General features: G+C 40.3%; 1 protein-coding gene across 2 annotated transcripts in view; it reads right to left on the bottom strand.

Moving 5' to 3' along the window:
- The window catches only part of LOC149323631 (dedicator of cytokinesis protein 8-like), a 109,805-nt gene extending 89,990 nt beyond the window's left edge, over positions 1 to 19,815 (bottom strand). For both annotated transcript variants that reach the window (XM_089490278.1, XM_089490274.1), the window contains exons 1-2: positions 19,693 to 19,815; positions 4,333 to 4,435 (exon numbers count right to left, since the gene is read on the bottom strand). In XM_089490278.1, coding sequence (XP_089346404.1) covers positions 4,333 to 4,435; positions 19,693 to 19,745 — 156 coding nt within the window. In that variant the 5' untranslated portion in view covers positions 19,746 to 19,815. The remainder of the gene's footprint in view (positions 1 to 4,332; positions 4,436 to 19,692) is intronic.
- Between the last annotated feature and the right edge of the window lie 6,612 nt (positions 19,816 to 26,427).

Here is a 26,427-nt window from a genome sequence, read left to right on the forward strand (position 1 = left end):
ATGCTAAAAGCAAATACAGTGGACCCTTGTTATACACTGGGGTTTGGTTCCAAGATCCCTCGTGGATAACAAAATGCGTGGACGCTCAAGTAGGGTTGCCATCCCTGAGGACCTCCAAACCGGGAAAAATGTAGGACAAGGTTTAAAAATGTAGGACCTTTTTTTTTCCCCTGGCAAAAAAAAAAGGTCCTACATTTTTAAACCTTGTCCAAGGCCTCGCTGGGGCCTGGGAGACAGCGTCTCCCAAGCCCCAGCCAGGCCTCGGAGGACTCCGCAATCGCGGAGCCGCATCCAGAGCCTCGCTGGGGGGATCCTGGGGGCGGGGCCAAACCGGGGCAGGACCATGCGGACCCGCCCCAAACCGGGAAAGTCCCGCCCCCAGGCGGGATATGGCAACCCTACGCTCAAGTCCCATTAAATATAATGACATAACAAAATGGTGTCCCTTATAAAAAATGGAAAATCAAGGCTTGGTATTTGATATTTATACTTTTTTTAACATTTTCAAACTGTGGATGCTTGAATCCATGTATAAAAATCTGTGTATAAGAAGGGTGGACTGTATCTGTTCTGAAAAACATTTCTTTTCAAACAGCTATGAGTACTGGGAAGCTGTAAAGAACAACAAAACTGTGATGGGATACAGATGGATTTGTAATCTAACCAGAAAAATTGTCAATGATTAGAAAAACCCCTTGATATGTTTGAGGGAAGTGTTTCAGAACAAGTAGTGAGTGTGAAATTCTCAAAGCAGATATGGGCAACAGATAGCCTGCAAGATGAATTGGGGAGTTTGGCCATTTTTGCACCTCCCTGTAGGTGCTGTTGAACTTGCCATGGCATCTAAAACAACACTTATGCTTTACATTTGTGTCATGTTGGTAATAACATTTGGTGATATGTTGGCAAAGCCCATTTAAAACAAGCACTTCTGCTTTGAAACAAGATGTACATTTCCCATCCACCTGGTTTTAAAGCAAAACAGCTTGTATTTTCTGGGTTTAAAGAGCTGTTGGGGTGTTTTGTTTTGTTTTAAAAATTTGCTTGTGGGGTTGCAGCCCTTGTTGACTGGGGTGGTAGTAGAAATATGGTTCCTCTATCCTTGCTTGTCACTCATAAATTCATATAAATTTTAAGGCTAAGTACTTTTGAGGCTTGGCTTAAATTAAATTCTGGAAAAAACATCAGTATGATAGTCTCTTGGTATTGGAGAACTCTCTAATCCCCCATTCTGAGATAGCTTTGCATTAAAATGCTAGTTCTGCCCCAAGCATCATTTCAATTTTTCATTTATTATCTTTACATTTTTCTTTCTGAATTCTATTTTTTTAACAGCTCAGTGTGTATTTTCTTGAGGTGACAATTATGGTGTATACAATGAACAACTTATTTTTCAAATTCCTTAACAAACATTTCATTATACTTATATTTAAACCCGCAAACATTTCACTGTGTCCATTTTCTTTAACATGCTTTATGAGATGTTATCATGAGGAAGGATGTGCAAAAATACCATTTTAATTCTCTGTCGCTGCTTGTCAAAAATAGGGTGATCACAACCCTTCTTCGTGGGGGAAGTGTAACATCACCTGAAGTTTTTTAATAGCTTCAGGTATCTGCAACTTTGCAAAGAATTTGAAGTCAAAAGATCCCAATGGTATGCCATACTGCAGAGTATTTTTTTCATAGTCTGATAGTTCCTCAGGTGAACATAAACTTTGAATCACATGTGCCTCTTTTAACTGTTTTTTGTATATCACAGGAAGTTATTGAAGAAATATTTTACTTCAAAACATTCAGTTAAATTAATGAATGCTAATGCTATAATAAATCTTTTCACCTTTAAGGTGCCATGGGGCAGGTACTTAATTGTTTTTGCTGCAAAGGACTAATATAGCTATACCATCAGACACATACACTTGACTCCTCAGGCTTAAACCCCCTTTAAGTCAATGAGACATGTCATCTAAATGAAACCAAAGACATCTTTTGTCTCAAATGTCAACAAGGCCCTAAGTGTAACTAAAGACAGGAGTGTGCTCATTTATGTTAGTGAAGTGTGATATGCCAGAGTGTGATATGCCAAAAAATACACTTAATATGAGAGTATCAAAGCACTCCCTTATTAAGTGTATTATACATTTATTAAGTGTAATATACCAAATATTCTGTGGCATCAGCTTTTCCAGACCATAGCCACTTTCTCTGGATTTTTTTCCTATCAACAATTGTGTACCTGATCACAGATTCATTTGCAAACATGTTCTTGATTAATAATTGTAATTTAAAAGTGCATGTGAATAGATAAGAACAGGTCATACCATGTTTCTTCACTAATAACAGGACATGATTTTTGCAAACAAAATAGTATTTCCTGATTATTCAAAGAAAAAAAGTTAAGTTGCAATATAGAATCAAGCATTCTGACCATCTAAGTGAACTTTGCATACATTTTACATTTAAACAGCATGCTTTTCCCTTCTTCAATTTTGCAAACAAAAATGATAAGAATGATTAATTTGTGAAAGAGTATTTGTAATCAGCTGTTAAAGAGAAGATAAATTCAGCCAGTTCAGAACTGCTATCCTGCTAAGGTATCATGGTTTATCTAATGAAAGTCAAATTCAGCATCCTACAAAATAGTTACAAATCCCTCACAACAAACATACCTTCTCAGTATGGTGCAACAAGCAGCATGAAACATGTGCCAACCTTCAAAATGGCAGAGAAAGGAAACAAAATGCAAGCTTCTTGACAAAAAAAACCCCAACAACATTTTTTTTGAGGGCAAGAGACAAACTTCCTCCTTCCAATGAGCAACCAGCAAAGGGCGAGTTCACCACCACCACTTCACAGATTGAGGAAGTGAGCAAAAACGTTGGTGGTGAGCTTTGGCAGACAGGAAGTTTACACTTCTTACAGTACACCAGTTTTCAGAACCATAGCTTTCAAGTCACCTGAATATTCTTATGAAAAGGTAGTTGAAAGGTCTGAAAATCTCATTATGTTCAACAAAAATCTGCATGCAATCATCACATTCACCTTACTGTTTGCAAGTACTTTAAGATTTTTTGTAACCTCTGAACAATAAGAGATATTTTAATGTTTTGAGAAGGAGATTACTTTTTAGAAACAGATCAGCTATTTTGAAAGACTGTAACTCATTTCAAAAAATTATCAAATCAGTGCAGAAAAAGGGAAGCTCTAAGGAATTATTTTAGACAGGAATAATTATGTATGACTGCACAGAACAAGTGATACCATTAAACATCATTCCATAACTTTGAAACTGTAACCAATATTATTTTGTTTCTTTCCCATTTAAGTTCTGTACTCATTCTAAATTAATAAATAAGAGTATAAATAAGTAGAATTGTGCATTTCATCAGATCTACCTTGAAAATCCTAAATATTTTTTTTTATCTTAAAGGTAAATCTGCACAGAATTCACAACATCACAGCAATGCTGGAGTGATTCTGTAGTGGTCAATAAGAATTAACCACAGCTTCTCAGTATTAATCAACATAATCATATGTAACAATGGTGTTATCAGGAGGGTACAAAGACCAATGTGGTTCTTTTGTACATTGCTATGCATATTTCTCTATACCCTACAGAAATTAAATGGGGCCTCATTCCCACTACATAATAAATCAGTTTTCAAACCAATCTGAACTGGTTTAAATGGCCCTTGTTCACACTTGCACTGAATTTCTGGCACAGTTTGGTGAGGGGGGCACAACACTAAACCCATTTAAACTGGTTCTTCCAAATCTGTGGAATTCACCACTTCTTTTGAAATGAATCGATTCAACGCAAGTGTGAACATGCTGTCTATTTGATTCAGTTCCTGTAGCATGTTCACCCCTGTGAGGCAACTCCATGTTGAATCAATACATCAGTGAATGTGAACGGGAAGTGGATTAAACTGAAACAGGTAGGTTTGACCACGGTTTGAATAGCGTGAATGTCTATTTAGAGCTAAATCACTTCATCGATTCAACTCAAAAAACTATTTATTTTGTAGTGGGAACGAGACCATAAATGAGTAAATGTACGTATAATTGCAGCCTGCATAGCACAGTGTGCAAAATAAACCTACAACCCTTTGCCTAGCTTGACATATTTAATATAAACCTGTACATGTTGCATGAAACAAATAGAATATGCAGAGTTGTAAGAACAAGTTATTTTTTAAAAGGAAGAGGAAAAAATTTAGGACTAAGTTATAGTAAAACATTGAGGACTTGTAAAGATATTGTTATCTTTGCTCATAGTAACTGGGATTAATCTCACAGATAACAAAAACACACAGCAAACTCTATACTTACTAGATGAGCAGCAGAGAAGCCAGGGGTACTGATACTTCGCTGAGGGAATTGTCCAATGTTTGGTTGATTTACAAACTGCCTTCGAATGTCGGCTGAGGAATGCCTTTAATATAAAAAGGAAAGAAGGTACCAGTCATTCCTATATTAGATTTTAATATCCACATTCTCTTAGTGTTCACTTATCAAGATGCAACAGGGAATATTTAAACCATATTAATAAAGCATAATGAGTTCACAACAGTGTAAATCAAGTAGACTTTCAATGTCTATAAGGTAGGATGGGGCAAAGGTGCAGTCCATGGGCCACAGGTACCCACAGGTTGTTTTTGTGAACTATAGGATCCGCATTTAAAAAAAAAAAAAAAAAGGAAATGCTTCCAAATGCCTTATAGAAAGCATAGGGGCAATTACTAAACCAGCCATTATATTTATTTTAGGGCCAGGGAAGCCTTTTTTCTATCAGGAAATTACCTGATTTTCAACACATTATTTTGCAAAAAGAAAAAAAGACCTCTCCTTGTTCTCAAATGGCTCAGAGAAGGCCAAAACATGGAGAGATTGGGTGGGCATCAATTTTCCCAGATGCTATGGGGCAATGTGGCCTTCTCAGGTCCCCTCAAACTTTGCCAGTTACCTACCCTTACTATAAATCTGAAAGAAAAGGCAGAGCAGAAACAGAAGGCATAGGAAAATCACCCTTTTAGATTTTCACAAAAAATCTCATGAATATCCTCAGGATAAGATATTGAGAGAGGAAACAGGAATAAAAGTATGCCTTAGCTTCTAACAGATAAACAACAGTGACAGGCAAAAGAAGTCATAGATATATTAAGTCTACAAAAGCTTATGCTACCAACTTCTTTCTCTCTGTTAGCCTCAAATATGCTAACATATTCGCATACTGATCCAGACAAACATAGCTACGTCTTTCATTTTATCATTAGATATATAAGCACTTGATAGCAACAATGAATGCAGAAATTGATTAATACAATCAAATGAGATTCCCAAGACCAGCTGTCCTCAAATTGTGGTTGTCAGATGTGTGGTCTACATGTGTGGTTAGTTGAGAATGATGGCAGCTGTCATCCGCTTAGAGAATACCAACTTGAGGAAGACTGCCTGAGACCACAGTGAAAAGAAATAGGATGTATGAAGTACCAGTTTAAAAGAACATAAGCATTTTCTATTTTATTATTCAGAAGTAAATACTTTTCTGTGTTTTGGGGAAAAAATAACTACAATTTTATATGTACTGTACTGTAAAAACAGGATAAAGAACAAAAAGTAGAATTTCACTACTACTGGACACCACAGGGAATCAAATAAATGTAATCTGGTTTGGCAGTCAATTTGGTAACCTCTTTGGGATGGGGCTAGATATACAATCCTAGCAGTTCTTGGTTAGGGGCTGGGATCACAATGTGCTTTCTCTCATTTTTTGAAGTTTAGGGCTAACCAGGCTGTTGCGGCAAGGTTATATCTGAGCCAAAACTTGGAAATGTTACTTTTTGTACTACAGCTGTGATCCAGAAAGTAACTGGCCCCTGACATAGAAGAATCTGCCTCCTCTTTCACAATGAAATGACTTCTGACATAAAAAAAGTTAAAGCATAATCTAGATGAGGCCTCTAAACAGACAGCTACACTCTTCCAGATGAATTTTAACTAATAATAAAATTAGTTAAATTTGGTTTTAACAAATAATAAAATACAGTATTTAGTTATTATGCTCCATAATGGACAATACCATTTTTATGGTCTGTCTCAAACCTACTTTTTCATTTTTTTAAAAAATACTTTAAAAACATTAATCAGACATCTTTCCACTGCTACCTCCAGCAGCTTTATGAATGGAAACAGAATTTTTAATACCCTAACAGACAGCTGAGCCTACTGTCTTGTAGAAAGCAAGAGAGTAGTCTTCAAATGCTTAAGAATCCTGAAAATCTCTCTCTGGTCCTTTCTCAAAATTAAAAGGAGAGGTATGCCTATTATCCCATCCTCCTATCAAGTAGGGTTAAATTAGTATTAATTAGGGTGTTAAGGAGATGTGTCTCCATGAGAACTAATGCACTACTGCTTCTTGTTGGCAGGACCACTATGGGGGATTCTATATGAGCACTTATACCTTTTCTCCATTTCCATAGGGTGGTAGGGGTGGTATTGGAGGAGGAAGAGGAGGATTCCATTATTTTATTTTATTTTATTTTATTTATTGGGTTGCAGGAGCAACATAGACCAGGGGAAGAGAAGTCAGCAGTCTGAGCCATCTATTTCCAAATGTCTAGATCAGAGAGAGTTTTTTGGAACTGAGATGTTCTGGCAGGGGTGTGTTAGACAACCACCTGTCCTGGCATATGCCTGTTTATCTAAACCAGGTATGTGGAGCAGTGCAAGATGCAGGGGACAATTGTCATCCTTGTGATGGCCTGTGTGTGTTTTAGGTCACTCGTAACCCCATAGAATTTGGTATGGAGCAAAATGGCTGAAATTACAGTACATACCAAATGCTGCAGGGGTCCATTGGTTGCAAGTGCAGCTACTGCCTGCTCTTCCTGTTTTCAGCTGCAGAGGCCCAAATGACAAAGGCATATAGCATATAAGGCAGCCTACATAAAGCCCATCTCAGGTCTCACAAGAGGAGGATCTCTTGTAAGAGCTCTGAGTTCTTGCAAGATCTTTCACAAGAGGCCCACACTTACATAAAGAAAGAGGCTTTATATAGGAGTGCCTCATGTGTGCCAGATAATCTAGACCTGACCTGGGAACAGAAAGAGCACTGTCATATTGCAGTTTGAAAAATGTGGCAAGCGTAACTAGGGAGGCAGGGGGGTGATGATTCACTGGCAATCAAACTCACTCCTGGCCTGTGATGGTGGCCAGTGCCTTGCCTAGGGAAATTATTACTACAGATGTTTCTTCCATTAAATCGTCCAAGCAGAGAGGACCAGTTACGTAAGTCTTGTTCTTCTGATTCAACAAAATCTTGTTACAACCAACCTGGTCTGAGATGTATATATGGGTCTCCCCACCTTGCCAGCTAATGCTTTGAGTGACAGCCATAAATAGTTGGAAAGCAAAATATAATACACGCCAAGGAATAAATATAGTACTCTACCAGCAATTTCTTACTTTTCATGATCAGCAGGTAGTTTCATGGGTTATAAGGATCCGTCCCCCTCTAAGTCCCTCCCCCAGCCCCACTGTACAAAAAGGGGAGTGCCAAGGAATGAATTCAATTAGAACAGTTTGGATATAAGTGATCATCTTTGGTTCTCTTTTCCTTCATAAGAAGATCATTCATTCATTCTCTGAGCAAAATAACCTTTCCTCCCTTCCTATAGTATAATTCTTTTATAGCTAGCATTGCTGGAGGAGTAAACATTCCTCCTAATGCCAATGAATTGGACAGTTCATAATGACTGTAATTACATCAGAATCACACACAAGGGGCTTCAAATCAACTATTATACTAATAAGCAGGAGGATATGAAATTATTCCTTTTACTTTCTGCCTTTATTCTCTTGTTAAGCAGTTTGTATTGGCAAAGGACTTTGTGTCTGTTGCAATTTCACCATAAAAAAATACGATATCTTGACATTAATATTTTAAGGATAGCCTCATAAACCAAAGATGGAAAAATATGATTTGAGGATTGTTGTGTTTCTTCAGTCAGTCCATTTTTCTGTGGTAATGCATTCACTCTGGACTGACCCTGAAGAGAATTCAGATGTAAAGTGTTTAGAACAGGTGTTTGCAACCTCTTAATGTTTTGGACTTCAGCTTCCAGATGCTCCACCTGCCTTGGCCAATGGTCAAGAATTCTGGTAAGTAAAGTCCAAACATCTGAAAGACCAAAGACTGAGAGTCATTGGCTTAGAATAAAATGCCCAGGATCTTAACTGGAACTCACCATGCTGTACATAATTTGCTGGCATTCTAGCATTTTTACTGCCAGTGTTTACAGGCATAATTCTAGCCTTTAATCTCTAAATGGCTTGGAGACCAGAATACAAATCTTGTTATTTCAATTAGATTATCATACCCTGGCTTGAGTCCCCCCCCCTTTATTATTTTGAATTTGTCTCTCAAATTGTGCCTAGCTCTAACAGACTCTAAAATTTGTCACCCTGTACTTACACGGGTGCTGTCAACATCCTTACGCCTACCTGCATTATCTCCACTTCTTTTTGTACCAGGCTGTCCAGAGGCATTCACTGTAAGACACTGTCTAACATAGTGGGACGGGACCTTCAGAGGGACGCCAGAGTTGTTCAAGGGGGATGAGAGACTTGAAGGTCCTGATCCCTCTTCCTCCTTTTCTCAAACTTTATGTGTAAAATTTACACTTGAGTTAAATATCGAATTTACTTAAATAAAATTCTTCTAATTTGAATGATGCTAATTCCTCATAAAAATGTTAAAATATGAATATTCATGAATGTCCTAATAAAAATATGCACACTAAATAAATAAACTATTTTTATCCATCAAATATGTCAATGGGGTGTGATGTCCACATGTAGATGTAAAGGGTGACAGAAGGGTGGGGTCCCAAAAGTAAAAAGATTGAGTACCACTGGTTTAACAAATGGGGTGTTTGCCTACCTGCTGCTTCTCTGACACTTTGCTAATAGTTTCAGTAGTGAGCCCATGCAGCCCATACCAATCATACACTTTTGCTTCCTTCTTTTAGAAGAAAAAGACCAACCTTCTACCTCTGGTTCTGCCATTGCTCCAGTGTGGGAGAGGAAAAGAGAGGGACAGATAGTGTATCCACATGTTTCTGCTGCTGCTGCCAGCTACAATGAGAGACTGACCAATGCATCCCCAAGCGGATGCAGCCTGCCTAAGGAAAAGAAGCTAGCTATTGTGACCTCAAGGGGATACTGCCTCCTGGAGAGACTAGCCATTGGAAGTTCCTGTCTGCCAAAAAGGCCAGCCACTGTTACCTCCTACTGGACCCAAAATCATCTTCTTGAGGGAGATGCTTCATCCTATCTCATTGCCTTGAGAAGGATAGAGCCTTATGGGAGCTATATTTGTGCAATTGTCTCGAATGCATACAAATTTAGAACTGGGAATTAAATATTTTAATCTTGGATGTCTGCAATAGTCTGGGATGGCCTACATTCGCTTTACCAATGAACATTTTAAAAAGAGCTCCCTTTATTCAGAGACTACTTCACTGTGTTGTTGCGTACATACAGCAAGGTTTTTATAATATGGGTTGTCCTACATAATACATTAGAATGTGGGACCTCAACCTCTCACCCATGACACTTTGTTAACCTTTTTTTTCTCCACTAGCTTAAAATTATTTCAAAGCTATTTTCCCAATTTTATTATTCATGGGCCTTCAGAAAAAATTGGGTTCAAAAATACCTTGGATAGATTCAAGGTTAATTAAAAAAAACAGCTGTGTTGATAAAGTATTTATGATTGTTTCTTAGACCTCATAGTTACTAGAAGCATAGTTGACTGATGAATAAGCAAAGTAACACCCCTGTCATTCACTCCTCTACTTATGATTTCTTCATGAGACTGTACATCTGTTGGATTTTTTAAAATTAATCAAGGGCCCTTCACCATACAAAGAATATAACTCTTTCCTCCACATATATTACATAAAGATTGTCTCTTATGCTTTTGTCATTCAAAACATCACTTGCAGGGATATTCTATTAAAGTTAAGGTGCCATTGTACCATCATTACCCTTTCAATTGTTGTTTAAAATGCTAATTTTATGCAGTGTATCAATTTTCCAAATGAGAAGTACAATCCATGCATACTATGCCTTATGGCAGTGGTTCTCAAACTTTTTACCTTTGTGACTACCTTTTACAGCTACATGCGAACGTTGTGCCCCACCCACTCAACATAATTTATGAATAAAAATATTGTTTAGTGTTCACATTTTATTCACACATTCATGTATATTCATATTTTAACATTTTATGAGGAAATAACATCATCCAAATTAGAACAATTTGACTTAAGTAAATTCAATGTCTTAACACATATAAAAAAGTTTGGGAAGAGGAGGAGGATCAAGGCCTCCAAGTGTTGAGCCTCCCTTTGCAGAGGCCCAGACTTTATAACCAGGAAGGCAATATTCCCTCTGTTTAGAAGTGCAATGGAAAATATTAGCGGTAAATAAATCACTAGTTGTGGCACAGTTTTCCAGTATAATTCATTAGTAGGTATTCCAGTGTCATCAACTGGAGGCAACTAAAGAAGAATAAGTAGAGGAATTAATGTGGGGGGGGGGGGTAAATTAACCGCTAGTATATCCATGTCTTTATATATTTATTTATATCAGTGGTTCTCAGACCTTTTATCCTTGTGACCCCTTTTACATCTATATCTGAATTTCACCCCCACACACACACATATATTTGATACAGTATATGAATAAAAGTATTTTGTTTAGTGTACGTATTTTCATTCACACACTCATGTATATTCATGTTTTAATAAGGAAATAGATCTCCTCCTCCTCCCTCAGGCAGAGACTCCAAGCACCCTCCTTGTCTTTCTCTTTTCATCCAGGACACAAAAGGTTTGCAAAGTGGAGGCGGAGGGATCAGGGCCGCTAAGTCTCATGCCCCTCCAGGGTTCCCGTCCCACTGTTTGAGAATCACAGCCTTATAGGGCTGCATTCCATAGTGTTAAATTTTTCCTAGCAGTTACCAGTTGTGGCTGATTACTTCTAAGTCAGCAAGGCAATGAACTCATTTCAAGTTTCAGCTCAACTTTAGAAGCGCTCTCTAACGTACTGAACTCTGTCCTACAAACAGGTTCAGCATCTTGGGACTAGTCTACAGAGTTAAAAAACTCCTCATTCCAGTCTAATAGAATGTGATCCGGCCACACACATTTTGCAGGAGTTCTGGCTTTTGGGGGATCCTCCCAGAAAAATTCCTTCAACTCTGCAGAAAAGGGCTTCATGTCTTTTACCAAAGTATCCACAGAAATATGCAGAAATATGCATTACCGCATATATGATCAGCGATTTCCATCACGTGGATTCAGATGGTGTGCATTTGGGGGGGGGGGGGGGTCAACAGATGTGAATAGATGCAAATTTGCACAGGAAAGTGAAGACAACCATCAATGTGAATGTGCAAATATCCACAGCAATTCGCATAATACACTTACATGCAAATCAGCTCTTGTATACCCCTTTTAAAGTTCAGATTAAAATCTGAAATGGGTTCACTGCCACACTGATATGGGAACCACTAGTAGTGGTGACTCAGGCAAATACAGGTTGAGTCTCCCTTATCCAAAATACTTGAGACCAAAAGTGTTTTGGATTTCTCAGTTTTTCAGATTTTGGCATATTTGTATATACATAACAAGATATCTTGGAGATGGAACCCAAGTCTAAACATGAAATTCATTTATGTTTCATATACACATAGCTTGAAGTTAATTTTATACACAATATTTTTAATAATTTGGTGCATTAAACAAAGTTTGTGTACACTGAACCATCAGAAAGCAAAAGTGCCGCTATCTCAGGGACCCATGAGGATCATTTTAGGGTAAGAGAGATTCGACCTGTACTGAAGGAAAATTTACAGTAATGGCAGCCACACAGCATTCTAAAATGAATCTGTTCCGACAATCAATAATGCTTTGCTGCATTTCTACATTATCTCTTTCAACTAAAATAAAACATTCTAAAAAGAATTTACACTATAGGGAAAAAATAGTGACTTTACATACAGTTCACAGGTTTCAAGTGTCTGTCTAGTCTCCCAGAATATAAATGTAGCTTACTGCTATGCACAAGCACAGGAAAACTGCTAAATTTTATGTCCTGTAGTTTTGTAATGTAACTCTGTGGCATAGGCTGCCTCTTCCAGGTGGGAAGGGTGTATTGGAACTACCAGGTTCATCCACGAAGAAATAATTTATTGATCTCTTATTGATTTGTCTTCCCTCACCCCACACTCACACTGGCAGGGGCTTCTTCTTTCAGTACAACTCAAGACCCTGGGATGTGGAAAGTGGGCTCCTCTTATCAGTGAATGTTTCAGGAACAGACCCAGGTGTTAGGTCCATAGCTGGAGAATAATGCACAGGACTAGTCCCAACATTAAAATAGGGGTCCCAGGGAGACAGGGCCACAGGATGAGATAAGCAGCTGCACAGGACTGGTGTCAAAGCCAAAGTGAATTCCTCAGAATTAGGCTCCCACTTGCATCAAATCAAGCCCAAAGCAGACATATGTTCTTGAGGACCAGCATAACTCAATATAACCTACCATGTACCACATACCAAGCCTGTTGCATTCCCCATGGGTCATCCTAATCCCACTGTCCGCCCCGGCTAATGAAAGAGGAGAAGGGCAAAAGGCTTGTTCCACTGCAGGTGGAGCTCCAAGCTACCTCACTGTCTTCCTCTACATTTCCTCACTCATCCCCCCACTTAGCTTCTTCCCAGCTGTGGACCTTCTGCAGCCATGACCCATACCCCACCTGTGCTTGAGGCACAGAGAGAAGTGGTGTGACTGCAGTTGCTAATTCCTTGTGAAACTTCACCTCTTTCTTTTTTACCCCTGACAGCTGCGCTCGCTGGTCTTCCTTCTTTTCTTCTGCTAAACTGTGGCTTTTATTCCTTCCTCTCCATCTCCTTGTTGTCAAGCAACCAGCCATAAACCTGAGCTCTGCAAGAGCTGATGCTGTGATGAGCAGCAGCTGTTGGTGGTGTGAAAGTTCTCAACATCCCAACTCCTATCATTCCTCTTTTAATATGCTTGCCACAGTCAGATATACAATCAGCCCTCCATAGCCACAGATCCCATGGATTCAACCATTCATGGCTTGAAATTTAAAAAAAAAAATCCAGAAAGCAAATTTGAATTTGCCATTTAATATAGGGGACACCATTTTACCCCCCCCCCCCCCAATGCCAGCATTCTCTGAAGATACCAGCTACAGATGTCAGGTATAAACTCTTCTGGCCACATAGCCCCAAAAACCCACAAAAAACTATGGATGCCTGCCACAAAAGCATTCGATTTCACAAAGACTTCAATGTTATGTAGTAAAGTTTAGCTTATGTACTAAAATGGGTCCACTGCCGAAAAGCAGTATCTAACATAATTCATTCATCTTCATCTTGACAGTGTAGTTTTCAAATCAAATAAAAGTATTTCCATTTATGCGATGCCATTTTGTCATTCATGAGATCTGATGGGAACTTAAAGATAAAACCTGCATCTGTCAGTCATTCTCACTTCTGACTTTTCCACACCTCATTATTCCCCAACTCCATGAACATGAATATTATTATATGAAACTTTGATTATGTATGTTTCTGGACCATACAAAAAGAAGCATGACCTAGTAATGCAGTCTGGAATTTTTAGAGGAAGGGGTTGAAAGGGGATGTTGTCATTGGGGCAAATACTTTAGCAAAATAAATGTTAGGATTCAAGCACAAAGATGAGATTTGCCTGGCTCTTATTAAGACTAAAAGTACATGTAGCCTATCATACAGTCTGCAGAGTAACCAGCTAGATAGCCCTATGGCAGTTATTTCTTTACATTTATCTTCAGTGTTTGGTAGTTCCAAACTTCCATTTTTTAAAACACACCTACTCACAATGAAATTTTGGGAAGAAACACAGAAGTTTTATTTTACTACTCGGCCATGTAATGAATCCCCCAAATAATGACTCTGCCCACCGTTATTGTTTTAACTGTTTTATGTATTATGTATGTAATTTTAATCCTAAATTGTTTAATTCTTTTTAAGGAGGATACTTTGTATATATTGCTGTTTCATTTTTTTAACACTGTAAGCCACTTTGATTGTTTTAACAAAAAGCAGGGGACAAATAAGATGATTATTATTATTATTATTATTATTATTATTATTATTAGAAGTTGGGTTGGGAAAAGTTATTTATATCATCTGCAGAATTCTGGCTTTACCCAACAGTCAAGCTAAGGACTTTTTTCACTTGCCCAATAGGTCTACTCTCCTGGATGCTTTGTCTTTCAGCTTGGTAATGGGGCTCAGGCTACAGAATTTCTCAGAAAGTTCCACATCTTTAGATGTCTACCTGAAATGCTCAGGCTTGGATATGTACTCTTTCATTAAAGAAAGAAATAAACTCTTCCATCTTATTGATATTCTCCAAGGGTTTTTAAAATCCAAAAGTTTTCTTCTACTGTCACTCAAATACCAAAACATGCCATTTTTACACTATCTTAAGCATTCAGTATAGTCAACCTTGCATAACAATAATATATAACTCTTCTGGATTGACCAATTGATCTTCATAAATTGGGAGGGGAAAAGTTTAAATGCATAGTCCACCTTTTTGTCTATAAGATTAACACTATGTATCAAGGATAATGGTATGTATCTAGTATATACAATATATACCTATTATACACTATGTAGCAGGTGGTGATGGAACCTCTGACTTTCCAAATGTTTTACACTACTACTTCCACAATATTTTATAAGTGGTCATGCTGCCTAGGACCTCTGGAAGTGAAGTCCAAAACATCTGGAGAACTCAACGTTCCCAAACTCTGCACTAACGTCAGTCAACATTAATAAGTAGCTCACATTTGTTTCGTAGTCAGTTTTTACAAAGCAGAGGTGGGAGGGAAAGGTGGCTGCTCAGTCCTGAACCATTTTTCTGACTCTCGGGCCTCTAATTTATTTGCCCCCAAATGCCTACAGGATGCGGGGACAAGTTTGCCACATACCTGCCCCCTCACAGGCCATTTTAGGCCCAGGTGATATCATTTTTCAATAGAAAGTGACCCAGGTGTTCACTTCTGGGTCAACTCCTGATGATAAACGAGCCTCTCCAGGGCTTAAAACAGCTCAGGGAGGGCAGGAAAATGTCCCCTGGAGCAGGGCCACTCAAAGTAGTGGTCCCTGGACCAGTACCAGTCCCTGGCATGTTTTCAGGGAAGAAAGAATTGTATCCAACAGGCATAAATTCAGTGCCAGTCTCTGGAAAACTGGAGAGAAAAAAATAACAGTTGGTCCTTCACAGTAAACAGCCCAGGAAGCACTGCACTTAGGGTTGCCATAACCCGGTTGCAACCGGGTTTTTCCCGGTTTTGGCTGCACCTGCCCGGTCACGGCACGGGTGCAGCCAAAAACCGGGAGAAGCCCAGTTGCAGCGGGGTTGCTGGGCAACCCTGGGGCCTCGCTGCCCTCCTCCTCCTCCACCGCGCATGGCTGCACAGAGGAAAAGGAGGGCAGTGAGGCCTGGGGCGGAGGAGGCTGCAGGGAGGCGGCGCCTCTTGGGCGCAGCCGCGCCAACCTCCCCGCCTCCCTGCAGCCTCCTCCCTCCTTCCTGGCCTCCGCGGGGGCCAGGAACGAGGAGAGGCCGCGGCGATCGTCGCCGGCCTGCTCCCCTCCTTCCTGGTCTCCGCGGGGGCCAGGAACGAGGCTAGGCCGTGGCGATCGCCGCCGACCTCCTCCCCTCCTTCCTGGTCCCTGCAGGGGCCAGGAACGAGGAGAGGCCCCGATCCTGGCCTCCGATCGCGGTGAGGCCCGGGGCCCAGGCGGGGAGGGAAAGCCTCCTTAAGTGTAGGCTTTCCCTCGCCGCTTGGCCTCCGCTCCCCGCCGCAATCGCCAGGGAAAATGTAGGACAGAATTTTCAAATGTAGGACACATTTTTGTGTCCTACATTTGAAAATTTTGTCCTACATTTTCCCCAGTTTGGAGGTCCGGCGCTATGGCAACCCTAACTGCACTAGATGACTTGGGGAGGACATTCATGAAAGGTGGGGGATGCTCTCCAAGGCCCTCATCCCTCAAGAGTTGCCCACCACTGGATATTTTAGTAAGCCTAGACAATAATCTTGAAGAGGGTTATCAGTGTATTTTGTTCATTTTCCTGTTCCAAACCAGCTTTGCATAACCCAATTTCCAGCAGTGCTAATAATCCCGCAAAGAAAAGATCAGCCACAAGTTTGAACTCTGTCACACAAGAAGAGTTGAGAAGTTTTCCACATATTTAAACAGGATTTCAAAGTCACCACTCCAGAATCTCTGGTTTGTAAACTGGATCCATGATTTCTAACAACAGTATTCTTAAATGTTTTCCATGTTTTTTTATGCAAACTCTTTTCTGAGTAGTGTTTGCAAAGCAAAACACCCTAGAATTAGAATCATATACTTAAAGCAACACGAGAGAAGTATTCAAATATTACATTTGTTCATCCCCAATCAGTATTATTGCTATTGATGGTGAGACAGATTACATGCAATCAAAAAGTGTAAATATATTTAATCATATTTTTTTAAATTTAAAGATGTACCATGTCACTTGAGATTATGTTCCACTGAAATCAATGGGACTTTCTTCCAATTGTGAAAATACATTTTGAAAAAAGAATTAACCTGATAAGAATCTGGGGTCTTTTCTTCCTGCTAGCATTTGTTACTCCATGCTGGTTATTTTTATTGTGTGTATGTGTGTACTTGTTTTGCTTTTGTTTTTAATTTTAGACATTTCCTGAATCTTCATCATGTGACACATAGCACAGTTACAAACAAAGTGTGGCAGCTCATCATCATAGTCCCATTAGCCATGTCTCCAAAGTGTGTCCTGAAAGAGCAGACAGCACATCAACAAACTAGTTCTAGCATTTTTCATCTCCAACAAGACCAGGTCTTTTGTAAAGTTAAAGGGTCTTAAATGCCCATTCAAGATCCAGGTATCTCAAATAAATTTACATTACAACATCCTACAGGGAAAGTTGTTGCTGGGAAAATCCTGCAGTACATTTTCAGAGGCAATAAGGAAACCTGAAAGGACAGCAGATGATTTGTTATCCCTGACAGAAATTCCCAGCTCTTGAGCCTGCAGACCCAAGTGCCCCTACAATGCTGTAGTTGAAAATTTAGCAGATGGTTCTATATATCATTCAGGCCTAGGAAAGCTGTGCCTACTGAATTTCTGCCTGTACTGCTGTTGTTAAAGAACATGAAACTGCAGATCTTTCCCACAGGTCCAAAACACATTGCAGAAAGAATCCAGTTTGAGACCGCTTTAACTGTCCTGGCTAAGTGCTATGGAAATCCTGGTAACTGTAGTTTATTGTGGCACCAGAGCTCTCTGACAGAGAAGGCTAAATGTCTGACAAAACTACACTTCCCACAATTGAGCCACGGCAGTTAAAGCAGTCTCCAACGGGATTATTTCTGCAATGTGTTTCGGACCTTAGTTGGGGTTCTCCCGTGAGTAGCCTGTAGTATTGTATATTGTTGCTTCCAATAGTCACTAGTGTGTTTTCGACCTAAGTCTTTTGGGCCACTCTTGAATTGTTGTTTGCACCCACAACTCTTGGCAAGCGAAGGGGGAAATCTTGTTAACCACAAAGGCATGAAATTCACTGCCATTTATAAACAAGCTCAGAACAAGTTCTGACCAAGCACTTGACATTTCCTACTTGTCAGAGCTACAATGAATATGAATGCCTTCCCATACAAATCATTCCTACATAGGAACATTTTTCCCCACAAGGTGAGGTTTTCAAACCATACACACAAATTCAAGCTGTATCTGGAAGTTATTCCAGTGTCAAGCAATCAGTTTTGGGACAGCAAACTATCCTCTCAATTCATATTGTGGGTATGTACCTTCAAGTCGCCTGTCAACTAATGACAACCGTATGAATGTCATTGGGTTTAATTAGGCAAAGACTACTCAGAGGTGGTTTTGCCAATTGCTTCCTCAGTCTAAGATCTCCTTAAAAGCAAAGCAGCCTCTGGATGTCCCTTATCAAAAATCTGCAGCTTGCTCCACACCCCAGCAAGTAAACTGTAGATAGAGGATGCATCTGCACTGCAGAAATAACACAGTTTGACACCACTTTAATTACCATGGCTCCATCCTACTCAGGGTGCCCAGATGTCCTAACTTCAAAGGAGGTCAACACACTGCAAAATGATGTCCTAACGGCAAAGGAGGACACGGCACCACGATATGTAGGGCATTCAAGGAAAATGGAGGACACTCATAGAAATGTCAAGCCGTGCTTCTTAGTCCTGCTCAAAGTGGAGGACATTTTGAAATGCCTCCTGGACAGAAAACTGGAATGTAAGACGTGTCCTGGAAAAGGAGGACACCTGGTCACCCAGATCCTACAGAATCCTGGGATTTGTCATTTGGTGAGGCACCAGCACTCTTTGGCAGAGAAGTAAAAGACCTTGTGAAACTACAGATCCCCTAGGATGGAACTACAGCACTTAAAGTGGTGCCAAACCGCATGATGTCCACAGTATAGACACACTCCTAGAGACAGTCATTTCCACTCCCTGAAGGCACCACCTCAGTCAGTGCTGCCAGTAAACAGCTGGAGGGAAACACATTTTTAGGAAGTGATTTTCCCATAGATATGTGTGTTGTTGTTGTTGTTGTGTGCCTGCAGTTATGGCGACCCTCAGGTAACCCTATCACAGATGGGGCTTTCTTGGCAGGATTTGTTCAGAGGAGGTTTGCCATTGCCTTCCCCTGAGGCTGAGAGAGTGTGACCTTACCCCAAGGTCACCCCAGTGGGTACCCAAGGTTGGGTCGGGATTTGAACCCTGGTCTCCAGAGTCACAGTTGAACACTCAAACCACTATACCATGCTAACTCTCTCATGTGTGTGTACGTGCATATATATATATACATGTGTGTATATATATATGTCTACATGTGTGTATGTGTGTGTACATGTGTGCATATATAGATGTATATATATGTGTGTGTGTATATGTGTGTGTGTATATATATATATGTGGGCATATATATATGTGTGTGTGTATATATATATATATGTGTGTGTGTATATATATGTCTGGATATATGTGTGTGTGTATGTGTGTTTGGATATGTGTGTGTGTGTCTACACACATGTGTGTATATATGTGTGTGTGTGTATATATATGTATACGTGTGTGTATATATACATGTGTGTACATGTGTGCATATATAGATGTATATATATGTGTGTGTGTATATGTGTGTGTATATATATATATATGTGGGCATATATATATGTGTGTGTGTGTATATACATATGTCTGGATATGTGTGTGTGTCTACACACGTGTGTATGTGTGTGTGTGTATGTATACATGTGTGTGTGTGTGTACACGTGCATATTTATACACACACACACACATATATATATATAGACATACCCACAAACATACACACACAGAGAGATGCAACCAGTAACCCCCACTTCCCCTGTCGATCTCCAAGGGGAGTCCTCCGTCCTTTCTGCATGCTGGCTCTCTCTCTCTCTCTCTCTCTCTCTGTGTCCAGTACATATACACACAGACGTATACTTAGAGACATATACTTCCTTACCTGTTGATTTTCAAAGCGAAGGCCCTCCTGTCAGAGAAGGGCAGGGTGGCCATGCAGGCGAGGGGGACGGGGGCTCTCCCTGCCCCGCCAGGGCAACGCCTCTGCTGCCTGCCTGCCTGCCTTCCCTCCTCCTCTGCTCCTCCGAGTGGCAGTTGCTGCCGAAGGGAACCCGAGGAGGATCCGTCGGTTGGGGGCAGAAGCTTCCGCATTTCCAGCCTTCCTTCTCTCTCTCTCTCTCTCTCTCTCAAGCGCCCAGACCAAGGAGGAGGAGGAGGAGGAGGGGAGAAGGGGCCACAGAAGTTACTGGCCCTGCTCGCCTTCCCTTCCCACAGGTGCATCTACATTGTGGAAATAACGCGCTTTGATAGCGCTTTCACTGCTCCACGGCTCCCTCCATCCTACAGGGATTCTCCGTTTGTCCAGAGCACTCTTCGGCAGAGAAGGCTCCAACTAAGGCCTTGTGAAACTACACATCCCAGGGTCCCACTTAAAGTGGCGTCTAAGGGCCAGAGCAGACGGGACAAAAATAATCCCATCTTGAGACCGCTTTAACTGCTAGGGAATTCTGGGAACTGAGTTTTAAGTGAGGCACAGAGACTCCTCTGTTTAGAAAGCTCTGGTGCCATAACAAACTGCAACTCCCCAAATCCCCCAGCGCTGACTCAGAGCAGTTAAAGCGGTCTCAAAATGGATTGTTTCCGCAGTGTGTTTCTGGCCCTTTGAAGTGCATTATTTCTGCAGTGTAGATGCAGCCCAGGAGGAGTCACTGCTCCGAAACACACTGCATTAATAACCCCAGTTTGGGAGCGCCTTAACTGCCTTTGGCTCAGTGTTAGGGAATCCTGGGAATTGTGGTTTTATTGTGTCACCAGAGTCCCCTCTCTGACAGAGAAGGCTCAATGTCCCACAAAACTACAGTTCCCAGGATTCCCTAGCATTGAGCCAGGGGCAGTTAAAGCGGCCTCAAACTGGGTTATTTCTGCAGTGTGTCTTGGACCATGGTTCCTCAATGGGGTGAACCAGGGCTTGTTATTGCTATTGTGTTCCTTCAAGTCATTTCTGACTTATGGCGACCCTGAGGCAAACCTATCATGGGGGTCTCTTGGAAAGGTTTGTTCAGAGGAGGTTTGCCATCGCCTTCCCCTGAGGCGGAGAGAGTGTGACTTGCCCAGGGTCACCCACTGGAACTCCAGAGTTGAAACCCAACACTCAAACCAGTAGGCCCCAAACTGGGCCCTTGAAGAGATTGTGGACTTCAGCTCCCAGAATCCCAGACTATTGGCCAGCGCGGCTGAGGCTTCTGGGAGATGAAGTCCAAAATCCCTTAAAGGGCACAGTTTGGGGGACCACTGCGTGACTAGCAGGATACACTGGCTCCCTGCTGGGATGCATCTACACTGTATAGAAGTAGTGCAGTTTGACACCCTTGTAACTTGCCATGATGGCTCCATCCTACAACATTTTGGGATTTGCCATTTTGTGAGGCAGCCTAGCACTCTTGTGCAGCGAAGGATAAAGGCACGGTTGTTTGCTGTTGTGTGGCCCCCAACTAGATGACAGCACTGCACTCTTATAGTGCTGCTATCCCACTTTGGACTGCTCTGGCTGCCTCCTCCTGTTGCATTCTGGGATTTGCATTTAGAATTCTCAGCCATAGAGCTCTTGGGCCTCACTGGACTACAAACCCCAGAATGCAACAGGAGGAGGCAGCCAGAGCATATCTCAGATGGTTTTATGTTATATATTTGTTTTATATTTTGGGTGTGTGTATATATATATATATATATATACATATATACGAATATATTTTGTGTTTGTGTGTGTATATATATATATTCTTATCAGGTGTTAGAATTTTTGCATGGATTCATGTGTGAGTTTTCTTTTATATTTTGTGTGTGTGTGTGTGTGTATATATATATATAATATTTTGGGGGGGTAGTTATGCATGCTTATCAGGTGTTGGGGTTCTTGTGTGGTTTTATGTTATACGTGTATTTATTTTGTGTGCGTGCATATATATATATATATATATATGCGCGCGCACACACACACACACACACATATATATATATATATATATAATTTGCTTATTATCAGTATGTTGGAGAATGTGTGTGGCTTAATGTAATATGTTTTTTCTTTTACATTTTGTGTGTGTGTCTGTCTGTGTGTGTGTATATATATATATATATATACACATTGTTTATATATATATATATGCTTATTATCATTGTTGGAGTTTTTGTGTGGTTTTATGTTATATGTGTGTTCTTTCATATATTGTTATATATATATATATATATATATATATTAAACAAAATAGAAAAGAACACACACACATAAAACCACAAAAAACACCATACAACACATAATAATAAGCAAATACTTCTCATACATTCAGACAGCAGAAACCTTCCTAATCGAATTTCTTAATTAAATTATCTTTACAGTCTGTTTTATCCTCTTAAAATGATTCATTCCTCCCTTAACTATTTCCCCACATTTCCCCCTTCCTCTCATCACCATAACCTTCTTTCTCCTAAGCGCTCTTTTCTTTCTGAAACCAGTCTTCCTCTTTTACCCTCTGTCTTTTTAACCACAGATCAACACAAAACACTTGTGAGAAGCCTTTCCAGCTGCCTCAGGCAGGAACTGAGAGGAACCACACTGGCGGTGAGCGCCTGAGCAAACAAATGAAAACAAATTAATCACCGATTATGAACACACAAATCTGGACATGTTTGCTGCATCCACTCTGCAGAAATAATCTGGTTTGACATCACTTTAACTGCCACGGGTCAATGCTATGGGGGTTTGGGAACTGTAGTTTGTTGTGGCACCAGAGCAGAGCTCTGTACACTGCAGAAATAATGCAAGACTTATAATGATGATGATTAATTAAAGACTTGTTGGTGCTTGATTTAAGAGTATTAAGAGTGGCACTGACAAGGCGCATGGTTTCTTCACTTGAGGGCTTCACACAGAAACTGCCATTTGTGCAAGAATGTTACACGTTCCCACAAACATTACAACGATGTGGAAATGGATGCTTGGGTATATAGCCTATGTTACAAAAATAATTCTCTTCTCTCTTTTTGCCTAGGCTGCACTGTAGAAATAATGCAGTTTGACATCACTTTTGAGTACTGTAGCTCCATCCTATGGAATCCTGGGATTTGTAGTGTTTCAATGCACAGCGGAGTGATCTCAGCAGAGCTCTGGTGCTACAGCAAACTATGATTCCCTAATTCTATAACATTGAGCTATGGCAGTTACAGTAGTGCCAAACTGCCGGACGAGATCCATCAAATTACCAACACAGGCACTTTACAGAATGCCCAAAAAGGGCGCTCTGCTGGCGCCCGTGTTTGCTGCGGCAGGGAACCGCAGCGGACAAACCGTGTGGTTCCCCGGCACAGCAAAAAGAACCCAGCGGGTTCTTTTTGCAGCGGTTATGACACCACAAGGCGCCAATGGTGCACTTGCAGCGTCATAACTGCGCCGTGATGTGTGGACGCTAAGCGCCCGCCACGTCAAAATGGCAGTGCCCATGTGTATAGGGTGCCGCCATTTTGTACGTACGAGGTACGTCTAGGGTTAGGGCGTCTGGAAAGGACGCCCTTTCCTAACCCTAGTACATACCTAGTACGTACTTTTTGCGCATCTGGAACGCGCCATAGATAGTTTCAAAAAAGCTGTCAAGACGGATCTCTTCTGGCAGGCCTTTCCTGAATAAGGTATTTGGCCATGAAAGGATTACGCCCACATACCATGCATCATCCTACTATTCTGCCCATTGTTTATTTGACATTAACGGTTTATTTTAAACTAATTTTAATTGTAACTTGTTTAATTCTTTTCTAGGGGGGATATTGTAATGTAAATGTATTGTATGCAGAATGTTTTTAATGTTGTAAGCCACTTTGATTGTTTTATTACAAAAAGTGGGGTATAAATAAAAGGTTTATTTATTATTATTTATAAACTGGATTATTTCTGCAGCATGGATGTAGCAGTTGTGAAGAAATCAGGCACACAAACTATCATGGTGTTGGAAGGGAATAGGGTGGGGATGATATATGGAACAGGTTAAAAACAAAATAGGCAAGCTCCAGAAGAAATTTTCCCTAGTCTTTCTATGCTGTTTCTTGCCTCTGGTGTCAAATTTCCTGTTAAAGGACTAAAGCCCAAGAACACATGTACTTTATTAAGTTAAAATATACCTGTATAATCAAGAGCACTGTACATGAACACTAGGGTCCCTCTAAGCCTGCAATGTTTTAGAACCTCAGCAAAGTTCCTAGCAGTCTCTCCTATGCCTTCAGAACAAAATTGCTTCTTCGGGTAAAGTGTCAAATAAATACACAACACAATATATATGTTAGGAAGAAGCTACATTCTAAAATCAATTTTAATTAAGATGTCTTACATTTTTTTCTATCCATAACTACAAAGTATGGAATTGCTGCATAGGTTTTACTAGAAACACTTTCACAGCCCAGTCCAACATATGTTTACCATGATGTACGAAATGCTCATTGGAATTACTACCAAATTAAATGTGCGTAGAACTGCAGTTTCAATCATTAGGAATGAAAGATTGAATCTATCATGTCTAAAAGTAATGAATTTGAAACTAAAAACAAGCAGTATAATTGGCAGTAACAAAAATATATTCAACCTGTGCCATCTAGTGGATTCATCAACAATTACAAATACCAATATTACTAAGAGCAATTATAACGCCCTTCCAACTACAGATCCCAGCTATTTGTATTGTTTCAGCTACTTATGCAACAACAGCCATTCCTCGGTATTAGAAGTAAGGGAAATTCTTGACTATGTGTGCAAAGTCTGAGTCCTGCTCACTTGAACAAAGCCATGGGTTGCTGCCTTGAAGCTATTGTTGTTGCTGCTGTTGTATGCCTTCAAGTTGTTTTTGACTTATGGCAATCCGAAGGTAAACATAGCATGGGGCCTTCTAGAGAAGTTTCTTCAGAGGGGAGTTGCCATTGCCTACCACTAGGGCTGAAGGAGTGTGACTTGCCCAAGGTTGCCCAGTAGATTTCATGGCTGAGACAGTGTCATAGCACCCTACACTGGCTCCTCTTGGTATATACTGTAATCATGTACTGTATAAGTCTAGAAATTATAGTACAAAAAATGATTTTAAAAACCTGGATCAACTTATCCATGGCTCAGTATAAGTACTGTGCCTTAACTCTTATGAAAATAGGATTATCCCCTTCTTTGAATAGACTGGAAAAAGGAGAGAGCTTACTCCATTCCAGGAAAAGCTATAAGAAGTAACAACTCCCTCTACTCTCTCTGCTGCGGCACCACTTCTGGCTTTTTTGAATGCCTGGGTGGGAAAATAGTGGTGTTTTGGGATCGTTTTCCCTTGCATCATCTTTTACATTCTTTGTTACATGACCCTTAGTTTTACCCTCAACTTATCCATGGGTTAGAACAAAATCCACAATTTTGCCCTCAAAACCTGCCCTTGACCTATACACGAGGTCGACTTGTAGCTGAGTATACCTGGTAATTCCAAAGTAGCTCCACTGTGTTTGAAAACCAACAGTTTAAAGATTACTTATAATGGTTTCTGATCCAACCTAAATCGCGATCAAAAGTAAGTTCTGCTGAATTCCATCTTAGTAGTGAAGGGTGAACTCTTCCAAACATTTACAGTATCTCTACAGTGGAAAATTAAAAGAAGAACTGAGCTAATGTTGTAATTCTCTGGCTTCCTTCCTTCTTTGTATGTGGACATTACAGATGGTTAGACAAACTCATTTAGAGGAAGAAAAAAAATGTTGCAGATCACAATGGTTACCACCAGCCTCTGGCTTTTTTTAAAAAAGGCTTCTGTCAGGAAAAGTAAGTTTGGTTAAAGAAGAAATAAAGTCAGTTAAAGAGGAATGTGAAGCCAAATACTATGGTTTCATGTAAAGCCCAGATCAATTTTCACAGTAATCTCCAGAATCATGCAGTGGCTACCATTGGCTTGGCTTGTAGCATTTGGTGTCTCCACTTGGGGTTGTTTTCATAATCACCATGCTTTGCACTATATATTTTGTGAAATTGTCAGTGTCTCTTGAAAATATGTCATGCAGTTAAATATTACTATGTTCTACTGAATCCATAATGGAAGATAGCTCTATAACAACCATATTTTATACAGATATATCTAATACATAGATATAGTGTTTGGATGCTTTTGTAGATCTACCCAGTTAATGCCAATCCCACATTTAAAGGGATTAACCTATATTTCTGTGTATACAATTAATCTATGGGTGTTTCCATGGCATGGCATGTGGTACTGTCCTATTCTTTGTAAGATTTTCTGTGGAGCATGAAGAACATAAGAAAATGACAGTTTGTTTCTGTAGCCATATAGGTACCCTGTAAAAACAATTGAAGAAACTATGAAGTATATCACACAGAGCTTTTTGAAGATGTTCTGGCTCAGTTCCGATGTGACTGTGCTTCCAACAATGCGCATTCACGTCGTAAAGTGAATGTGTTATCAGATGCCATTCCTTTCTATGGGAGCTCCTTGTGAGGTGCTTCCGTAGTGATTCCAAAGTGACCCCTCATTTTAGTAAACCCAAAAAAAAAGTGACTTCACAGAATTCACTTCCAGGCTCACTTCGATTGCACTGCGGATTGGTCTGGTGTGGAATGCAACTTTGCTTGTGCTCTAGTACACCACCACAAAACCCC

The sequence above is a fragment of the Sceloporus occidentalis genome, unplaced genomic scaffold (genome assembly GCF_023333645.1).
Source record: "Sceloporus occidentalis isolate IW3139 unplaced genomic scaffold, rSceOcc1.0.p SCAF_1, whole genome shotgun sequence".
Classification (NCBI taxonomy): Eukaryota; Metazoa; Chordata; class Lepidosauria; order Squamata; family Phrynosomatidae; genus Sceloporus; species Sceloporus occidentalis.